Source organism: Impatiens glandulifera, chromosome 6, assembly GCF_907164915.1.
Source record: "Impatiens glandulifera chromosome 6, dImpGla2.1, whole genome shotgun sequence".
Taxonomy (NCBI): domain Eukaryota; kingdom Viridiplantae; phylum Streptophyta; class Magnoliopsida; order Ericales; family Balsaminaceae; genus Impatiens; species Impatiens glandulifera.
In genome coordinates, this window is record NC_061867.1 from 5,631,727 (window position 1) to 5,642,525 (window position 10,799).

Sequence of the window (10,799 nt, forward strand, 5' to 3'; positions counted from 1 at the left end):
ATTGCTCATTTGTTTGTGTCTCAACCCACTTTGAACATAAAATATCATGACTAAGAACATTATACATAATTTTTTCCTAAAACCGTCAAATCAAATAAATTGAATGGTAATACAAAAACTATATTACATGTATGAATTCTCATACATTAATAAAAACACATTGTAATGATTTACATCGTAATAACCCGGATTCCTTCTACAAGAATCAATCGTTGGGTTTTCTACTCATATTTGTGGTTTTTCTGTATCTATATGTAAAGACCTTTTTTTTTTATATTGCACACCAATATAAAAAACATCAAATTCATGATTATCATTATGATTTAGATATGTTGTTTTATTTAATATGATTGTATGAGTTATATATAAATGTTGTTGTAAAACAAAATAAAGACAATAACATTACCTGAAATAATAAATTTATTAGATGAATGAGAATAAACTAATCAGCTGCATAATCCAAAAGATAATATTAAATATTCAATATGAATCCCCATTGGGCCTTGTTTTGATTTGAGTAATTTTTTAAATAATTTTATTGAAAAATAAAAAATGGGTTATTAAAAATATATTTTTTTCTAAATTAATGAATATTGTTTTAGTTAATAATTTAATTAATAAATAATGTAAATTAAATATTAAGTTATTTTAAATTAATATGAAATCATCCAAAACTAACAAAAAGTCCAAATCATAATTTATTTAATTTGGATGCATTCTAACTTTCTAATTTCTTTTAGGAAAAAAGCTCACTTAGACGTATGTACTTGTACAACTAGCTCACTTAAACGTATGTACTAATAAAAAGTCATTTAAACGTACGTACTATCAAAAATTGGCTCATTTAGCCTCTTTTAGTAACCATGGTTAACTTTTATTTTTAAATTTATATATTTATTAATTAAATATTAATATATTTTCTTTCTCTTTCCTTTTCATTTACTATTACATTTATTACTAATAAATGAACCCTTTATTTTTATCTTTTTTATTATTTTTATATGAGTATTTATGATTGATTATTTTAATTTTATTTTATATATACGAGCATTCATCATTAATTATTTTAACTTTATATTTCTTTTTTTTTTATATTCACATTAATTATTAATTATTTTAAAATTGTTTGATCCCAATAATTTAATATAACAATCAAAACTCTTTCAACAAAAAAAATTTTAACACAAAAAAAATTAATTAAGAATTGAATAATAATAAAAACTCATTCATCAAACACTAAAAGAGTAATAATCAAATATTAGACAAAACAATTCATTTATTACTAATATAAGTCGTGAATAAAAATTAAATAAAAAATTATTAATTTCATTTTATTTATATTAAACTAAATAAGAAAAAACCCTTTTTCATTTTTATTATATTAAATTAAATAAAAAAAAACCTTCAAAAAAATATTACAGTAAAACATAAAACTCATAAATAAGTTGTTAAATTTTTTTAAAAAAATTAGAATTTAAGAAATATGAGAAATAAAAACTAATAAAAAAAGAAAATGAAATATAAAAGTGAAATTAATATTAAAATAATAAAAAATTTAATAATAAAATAAATTACCTTCTTTAATTAATGAAAAAGAAGGAGAGAGAAAATATATTAATATTTAATTAATAAATATATAAATTTAAAAATAAAAGTTAACTATGGTTATTAAAAGAGGCTAAATGAGCCAATTTTTGATAGTACATATGTTTAAATGAGCTTTTATTAGTACATACGTCTAAGTGAGCTAGTTGTACAAGTACATACGTCTAAGTGAGTTTTTTTCCTTTCTTTTAATTTTTCTTTGTTTTATTATAATATATATATATATTATTTTTTTGAATAATAAATTTTAATCTTTTTATAATAATATAATAATAATTTTTTTTAATAAAATAAATTTTCGGGTTTGTTTACATCCTAATAATCAATTGTCTGATGTGGTTTTCGTATCTATATTTCTATATGTATAGAACTTTTTTTCTTAGTAAAATAAAATATAAAAACATCAAATTCATGATTATCATTATGATTCAGATGTATAAATTTTGTTGTAAAAACAAAATAAAGACATTAACATTACCTGAAATGATGAATTTATTAGATGCTTAAATAACTCACCTCAAACAAGTCCTTAGCCTATAAAGATAGGGGTAAGATTGCTAATAAACTATTCCAAAAGATAATATTCTTTGGATTTGAGTGATTTTTTAAATAATTTTATTAGGGTATATATAAATTATTGAAAAATGAAAAAGGATACTAAAAATATATATTTTATAAATTAATGTATAATGTTTTAGTTATAATGAATAATAAAATATTAAGTTATTTTATATTAATCTGAAATAATCCAAAACTAACCAGAAGACACAGATCATAATTATTTAATTTGAATGCATTCTAACTTTCTAATTTCTTTTATATTATTTTTTTATTATATATATAAATATATATTATTCTGGTTAGACTAATAAATTTTAATATTTTTATAATAATATAATTATTATTTATTTGAAAATAAAATAAAATTATTATATTAATAATATTACATTTAAAATTAATAAAATAATCTAATTTTAAGGTCAAATTGTTCCAATTATATAACAAATTAACTAAATATTATTTTAACTTGTGCCGTGCCCGTTCCACAAGTTCCTCCTTAAGTTTTTGTTAGGTCTATTATTTTAATTTTAATATTTTATATAATAAACTGTTTTAAATTTGATTGTTATAAATAACAATCTTATTTGAAAATTCTATTGTATTAAATAACTATCACAAATCATGTTTTACATCTCATTTTTTTATTTTGGATGCCGAATTTTTATTTTCTTTTATTTTTCGTTGTTTTTATATATATATATATTATTTTTTTTGTTAGGATAATAAATTCAAATATTTTTATAATAATGTAATACTTTTTTTAAAAATTAAAATTATTATATTAATAATAATACTTTTAAAATTAATAAAATAATGTAATTTCAAGGTCAAACTATTCCAATTATATATCAAATTGAATTAAATATATAAACGAATAATTTAATTGTTTAATAAATAATAGTTACACTCACAACGTGCCATTTATCTTGATATGTATATTATTATATTATTATAGACGAATAATTTAATTGTCTAGCATTTTAATTTATATTGTAATAAATAGCTCATCACAAATTTATTGAATATAATTGTAGATATTTTGAATTTTATTGATATAAATATGATATTATAAAATCAAATAAAATAATTTAGTGAAAAAAAAAATAAAATTGAATATCTTATATTTTATTTTTATTAAAAATATTTTAAGTTAGAGTAAAAATTATATCAATTTTCTTTGAGAACTGTTTAAATCATTTAAATTAATAATATTTGTATCAGGTATTTAACTTGCTATATATATTTTTTGTATTATTATAAAAAATTGTAAAATTACTCTATTATTTTAAATTTAATATTTTATATAAAATAGTTATAAAACTTTGTGTTATAAATATAATATTATTTATGGAGTCTAATGTATACAATAAATTTATTGGATCAAATATCCAATAATTATCTGGATAATTTTGGAATAAAATTTTCTAAAAGATAGAGAGACTGAAGATCTTGTTCAACCATTGTCATCATACATTTAACAATAAACAAATATTTTTAAAAATGAATTGTTCTAGTTTATTATTTTAAAACTCAATCTTATATATAAAAAAAAATTATAAATATAAAATATAGCCTATAGTTATAATTTTATTAGCGTAAATTTGTCGAATCAAATAAAAAAATGATAATATAAGAGGATTAATATAATATTATTCTTATATTTGTGAATGAATCTTTTTCTATTTTAAGTCTAACTTAAAATGAATTAAACGTGAATTCTCTTTTTTATTATCTTTTATGTTAAAAAAATTATATAATCTTGTTATGAATATTCCACTTAAATTATTAATAAAAAATAAACATGATTATTGTTCATTTTTTTGAATCTCAAAACACTCAAAATATAGAATAAGATAATTAAAAACATTAAGAATCACTTTTTCATAAAACTGCAAAATCAAATATTGAATGGTAATAAAAATAATATATATTACATATTGTCATAATTTAATAAAAATAACATATTGTAATGAATTACATCAGAAATAATTCGAATTCTTTCAACACCTATCAATTATCTTTCACATTTTTTATAGTGTTTTTTTAACTTTGTATTTAAATGTGAATGAGCTAGATTGTCGTTTTTTACTTATATTTGTGGTTTTTCGTTTCTATATGTATAGACATTGTTTTTAAATTTTCTTATCCAAACAAAATATTAACACCATTATAAAAACATCAAATTCTCATTATTATAATTATGATTCAGATATGTTGTTTTATTTGATATGATTGTATTAGTTATATATATATATATATATAAATATATATATATATATATATATATTTTGTTGTAAAAACAAAATAAGGACATTAACATTACTTGAAATGATGAATTTATTAAATGTTTATAAAATAACTCACATCAAACAAGTCCTTAGATAGGGAGTAAGAGATGAATGATAATAAACTAGTCATAATCCAAAAGATAATATTAAATATGCAATTTGGAATGACCATTGGGCCTTGTTTGGATTTGAGTATTTTTTAAATAATTTTATTAGGATATATATAAATTATTGAAAATGAGTTATTTGGTAAGATGGTTACTAAAAATATATAATTTTAAAACTTAATATAATGTTTAAGTCAATAATTTAATTAATATATAATTAAATATTAAGTCATTTTATATTAATCTGAAATAATCCAAAACTAACAAGAAGGCCCAAAGCAATATTTAATTTGGATGCCGACTACTTTCTAGTTTCTTTTGTTTTTTCTTTGTTTGATTATTATTATTATTATTATTTTTAGGATAATAAATTTAAATATTTTATGATCATTATTTTTTTTAAAAAGAAATAAAAATTGTTATATTAATATTATATTTAAAGTTAATAAAATAATGTAATTTAAAGGTCAAACTGTCTCAATTATATATCAAATTAACTAAATATATCAACGAATAATTTAATTGTTTAATAAATAATATTTACTCACACGTGACACTTAACTCGATAGGTATATTATTCTATTATTAAAGACAGTTGAGGTCTATTATTTTAACTTTAATATTTCATTTAATAAATATTGTTATAATTAACAATCTTATTTGTAAATTCTATAGTATTAAACATAATATCACAAATTTATTTAATATATTGTAGATTTTTTGAATTTTATTAATATATAGATAGTATTATAAAATCAATTAAAATAATTGAAGTGATTTTTTTTTTTAAATTGAATATCTTATATTTGATTTTTTTTATATAAATATTTTAAACTTGGGAAAAATATTTTAAAGTTGGAGTGAAAAGTATATAAATTTTCTCTATTAATTATTTAAATCCTTAAAATTAATAATTTTTATTGATTATTTAACTTGATATATATAATATTTGTATTAATATAAAAAAAAATGTAAAGCCGCTCATTTATTTTAAATTTAATATTTCATATAAGAGAGCTATAAAACTTTGTGTTATAAATCAAATATTATTTATAAAGTATATAATAAATTATACCCTCAAATTTTTATTACAACAAATATCCAATAGTTATCTTGAGGATAATGGAATAAAATTTTCTAAAAGAAAAAGAGATAAAAAAAAAATCTTGTTCATACGATTCTCAATTTGTCATCCACACAAATAACAATAAACAGATAATATTTAAGTGAACAATATTCAACTTTATTATTTTAAAACTCAACATTTCATATAAAAAATTAAGTTGGAAATATAAATTATACCTAAATCAATTTTTTTCATTTCAACTTTTTTGAAACCAAGTTTATTTTAAAAAAAAGTTAGCACCACCTTATAATTATACTTTCATTCCAATTGAATAAGTTTTTTAATAAAATTATTTTCACTTAAATGAGATATACATCTCTCAAATAAATAAATAAATCTGAGGAGATCAAGATCATATTATTAGAAAGATTTTTTTCTTGTAACTCTAGCTTAAATTAAATTAAATATGAATTCTCTACCTTTTATGTTAAAACTGTATTCATATCCTATTTACCTTTTATGTTAAAACTGTATTCATATCCTATTTAGAACCACTAAAATTGGGTTTAAAAAAAAAATATTTAGATGAAATAATTTTAAAAAAAAATAGTTATCCACTCTTTATCTTTTCTTATTAATCAAGAGAATGTGAAAAATATTGACAAAAATTTGACATAATGGGTTAAGTTTTAAGTGAATTAAAAATATAAAAATTCTTTATCCTGTCAAATTTTTAACTCATATTTTCCTACTATAAATTTTTTAATAAGTAACTACTATCAAAGTTTTTTTTTTTAAAAAGAACTTGCTCATATACAGGTGTTTTCGAACTTTACCATAATTTTCATGATTTAGTTCAACTATAACTCCATTACAGCTGTGTTTTAATATGACCACGAATTAAAATTATTAATAATAATTAAATAAAAAATATAATAAACTATTTTGTTCAACGATTAATGATATAAAGTAATCAAAATTGAGCATTTTTAACAAATTAAACAAAAGTGATACAAAAAATAATATTATAATATCCAATATAACCCCCATTTCTTCATTTTGATTCTTGTGCTTGGTAAAGTCAGCTTTTCTCTCTCCTTCCTTTGTAAGTAAAAATTCTTTATAATTTCATGATCTTGATCATGATTCTCTCTTGTTTGATCTTCATCCACCTTTTGTCAGATCTCTAATCGGTGTTTCCCGCATGCTCTTCATCTTCATCTCCTTCCCGCGCTGTCTTCAACCTTTTTCTTAATTTATTCATTTCAGGTACATCTTTCCACTCATCATCATCATCATCTTCATCTTCTTCCTGTTCATCGAATCTGTATTTAGGTTTAGCATATATATATATATATATAAATAATCTCAATTCAATCTAAGAATCAACTGGATTTTGAATCAGATCAATATCAGATGGCGCCTTCATACTTTCCACTACGCTGGGAAAGCACAGGAGATCAATGGTGGTACGCATCACCAATCGATTGGGCAGCAGCAAACGGACACTACGATCTCGTCAGAGAATTCCTCCGTCTCGACGGTAATCATCTCATCAAACTAACATCTCTTCGACGAATCCGTCGTCTGGAGACTGTCTGGGACGACGATGAACAGTTTCTCGACGTTGCTAAGTGTAGGTCAATGGTTGCTAGAAAGTTAATGTGTGAATGTGACAATAAGAAAGAGAAGAATTCGCTTGTTAGAGCTGGATATGGTGGATGGCTACTTTATACAGCTGCATCTGCAGGTGATTTAGGTTTTGTTCGTGAATTGCTTGATAAGGATCCTTTACTTGTGTTTGGTGAAGGTGAATATGGAGTTACTGATATACTGTATGCAGCTGCTAGGAGTAAGAATTGTGAGGTGTTTAGGTTTGTTTTAGATTATGCTATTTCGCCTAGATTCTTGGTGGAGCAAATTGAACAGGCGATTCCGATTGCTTATACGAAGGAGATGATGAATCGAGCTGTGCACGCGGCTGCTAGAGGTGGTAATTTGAAGATTTTGATTGAATTGCTTGGTGATTGCTCTGATGTTTTGGTTTATAGAGATGTTAAGGGTTCAACTATCTTACATGCTGCTGCTGCCAAAGGTCAAGTCGAGGTAAACTTTATTTAGTGCTTTGAAAAACAATCCGGAAAATCGACAGCTTACATGTTAACATGTTCTAGCGGTCTCGGTTAACCGGTTAACTTATCTGTTCTAGAATTTCCGTTAAATCAGAAAGGATCCCTGATACAAGGATCCCTGATACGGGATTCCTCCATCCTGGATAAGGGCAAAACGGTCAAAAATAAAAAAAATATAGGACTGTTTTACCACTTCCTTAACAGATCTTTATAGTTAAATGGACTTAGCACTTCCTGTTAAGATCTTTATAGTTAAATGGACTTAGGGGAATGAGTTAAACAAAACATGTTTCATATATTTCGGTTAAAATGTTAGATTTTTTGGAAATTCCTATTAAACAATTCATTTTTGGTTAAATTAATTTTCTATTAGTAAATAAATAATAATTTAATTATATTAGTTATTTTTAAAATATTAGATATTTTTAAATTTTAAATTATAATTTGTATAGAATTGTTTAAAAAAATAAATTATAACTTTTATAAAATTATAAAAATAAAAAAAATTAAAGAATAACTGAAATATTTTCATTAAAATATATAAAATTATTTTTACAATATTACAATGAGTAAAATTATAATTTAAAGTAATTATAATTAATGAAAGTCACGCATTTCATAAGTTTAGTTATAATAAGTTGAATCAACCTTTAAACGGTAAAATCGATACAAAATCATGATCGGTCAACAAGTAAAACCGCATTTTAAAAAACGGTTTAAACACATCACTCTATTCACGTTGCCGCCACATATTTTTTAAAATTTTGTTGGTGTTTATGCAGGTAGTTAAATACATTATATCAAAATTCAACATCACAGATTCATTAGATAAAGACGGCAATACAGCACTCCACATCGCGGCTAGAAGAGGCGAATTATCCGCGGTCGAATCACTAATACAATCATCTCCATCCTCAATCCACACAAAGAACAACGCCGGAGAAACCTTTCTACACATGATCATTTCCGGTTTTCAAAACCCGAGTTTTCGAAGACTAGACAAACAAATCGAACTCATGAAGCAAATTGTATGCTCCGCAACATTCAAAGTCGAAGAAGTTATAAATTCGATCAATAACGAAGGTAGAACCGCTTTACATTTAGCGGTAATTGGAAACATCCATTCCGATCTTGTTGAATTGTTGATGAAAGCACGATCAATCGACGTTAATATTCGCGATGTAAATGGAATGACGCCGCTTGATCTCCTTCGTCAACGTCCGTTTTTTGCATCGTCGGATTTCCTCACACGTCAGTTGATTTCCGCCGGTGGGATATTCAGTTCCGACGATTACACCGCTAGGAAGACAATCGCTTCTCATTTGAAAATGAGAAGCATGGGTGGAAGCCCGGGGACTTCTTTCGAAATCTCCGATACTGAAATCTTTTTATACACCGGGATTGAGAATCCTGGTTCGGGTCCTGATCATGATCAGGCTTTTCACCAGGATCAGGTTTTGAATCCGGACCAATTAGTTGGTCCGGGTTCTACTACAAAAAAACGTAATTCGGTTAGTTACGCAGCGCAGAGATTGAAACGGTTACTACACTGGCCGAAGAAGAAAGAAAAAAACCCGACCCAAACAACACCAATACCTCTCCGGGAAAGATTCTCGAACAACAACAAGCGAACTCTGGCGGTTCGGAGTAATCTGGCCAGCCCGACAGCGAAGAAGAAACTCGCCTCCGGGCTTGTGGAAGGGGTTATGCAGGCAATGCCGCATATTTCTTCGACTCCACGAAGATCAAGGTCTAATTCGCTATCGAAATCTTCAATATCTTCCCCTAATTCGATGGAAAAAGTGAAAGGGATGTTTGTGGAGGATCATGTTGGTGGAATGGAGATAACTGAGGTGGGAACTCCTCCTAGTTTTGTGCATAAACAGGGGTTGGTTAATAAGAGTTTGATGAACCAGTATTTGTGTTTTGGGGCACCGGGTCAGTTTGTTAAGGATCCGAATCAGATTTTCAAGCCAACTGTTCTTTCGGTGGCTTGAATATGTTTGTTAATTATGTAACGGTAATATTTGGTTCGTTTATGTTTCTTAGATATATATATATGTATGTGTTACAACTATTTTGTCTAATTATATAAGTAGGGTTGTTAATGGGTTTCAAGTTCTCCGTAGCCAAATCAAAAAATTTAATTAGAATAAATTCAAATAATACCGATGGAATATGATTTTAGTAAATTTGAATAAAATTGGAATTTTTTTTATTGTTTAAGTCAATTTTGAATAAATTCAAATTTGAAATTTGTTTTTCTTTTAATTAAATTATTAAAAATAATTTAATATATAATTAAAATAAATTATAAAAAATGAATTCAGTTTTCGTTCGGAAAGAAAATGAATTCCAACTGGAAAATTAAATCAAAAATCATGCTTAAAATTTGATTTAAAAATCAAAAAATATTAATTTATTCTAATTAAATTCAAATAAAAAATAACACATCAAATAAGTGGGTGAATCAATAATGTGGAGTGGATTAAGCCCACCATGGTTTTTTAGGAGGGGTTCAAATCTCCTTCGCCCTCTTGGCGGGTTAGCCCTCACAAAATTGAGTTATTTTATAGGATAAATAAAAAATAATAAAAAGATAATGAAAAATCAATTTATTTTATAAAAATATATTTTGTAAAAATAATACACAGTAACACACAATCTCTTGAATCCTTCTAGCAAGTTTTATGGATCAGGGTGAGATCATCAATTCGAATTTATCATGGTCAGGTGAGAATCTATACAGGAAACTAATATAGTCAATAAAAAATAATTCTTCAAATTATTTGATTATAAGGAATTGAATTTTTTTTTAGAATTTTGTTGATTGGTTTAAAATAATATTAATTATATTATTATTATAGATATATAATTTAATATAAACTTAATTAAAATATAATAATTAATAAATGATATTATAAAGAGATTATATTTACAAAATTGATTAGACATTCTTGGTCTTCCTCTCTCAATGGATTCTATTTTTGTACAAATATTTAATTAATTTTTCTTTTTTTTATAGACCACATTTTCTATT

The 10,799-nt window shown here is 23.7% G+C and overlaps 1 protein-coding gene across 3 annotated transcripts; it reads left to right on the forward strand.

The window, feature by feature from the left end:
- The first annotated feature begins 6,673 nt into the window (after positions 1 to 6,673).
- LOC124942670 (ankyrin repeat and SAM domain-containing protein 1A) lies at positions 6,674 to 9,846 on the forward strand. 3 transcript variants are annotated; one of them, XM_047483215.1, is made up of 4 exons: positions 6,674 to 6,732; positions 6,810 to 6,896; positions 7,033 to 7,733; positions 8,542 to 9,846. In XM_047483215.1, the coding sequence occupies exons 3-4, from the start codon at positions 7,044 to 7,046 to the stop codon at positions 9,754 to 9,756; spliced, it is 1,905 nt and encodes a 634-aa protein (XP_047339171.1). In that variant the 5' UTR covers positions 6,674 to 6,732; positions 6,810 to 6,896; positions 7,033 to 7,043; the 3' UTR covers positions 9,757 to 9,846. The 3 variants fall into 3 exon arrangements, with proteins under 3 accessions (XP_047339171.1, XP_047339173.1, XP_047339172.1); XM_047483217.1 differs by lacking the exon at positions 6,674 to 6,732 and having other exon boundaries at positions 6,742 to 6,896; XM_047483216.1 differs by lacking the exon at positions 6,674 to 6,732 and having other exon boundaries at positions 6,742 to 7,733.
- Positions 9,847 to 10,799: the final 953 nt, after the last annotated feature.

What these genes read in the sequence shown, in the direction of transcription:
- LOC124942670 (XM_047483215.1), top strand. Translation starts at nt 7,044, where the DNA reads ATGGCGCCTTCATACTTTCCACTACGCTGGGAAAGCACAGGAGATCAA. An exon ending in CTGCCAAAGGTCAAGTCGAG is followed by an intron (nt 7,734 to 8,541) that starts GTAAACTTTATT and finishes GTGTTTATGCAG; the next exon opens with GTAGTTAAATACATTATATC.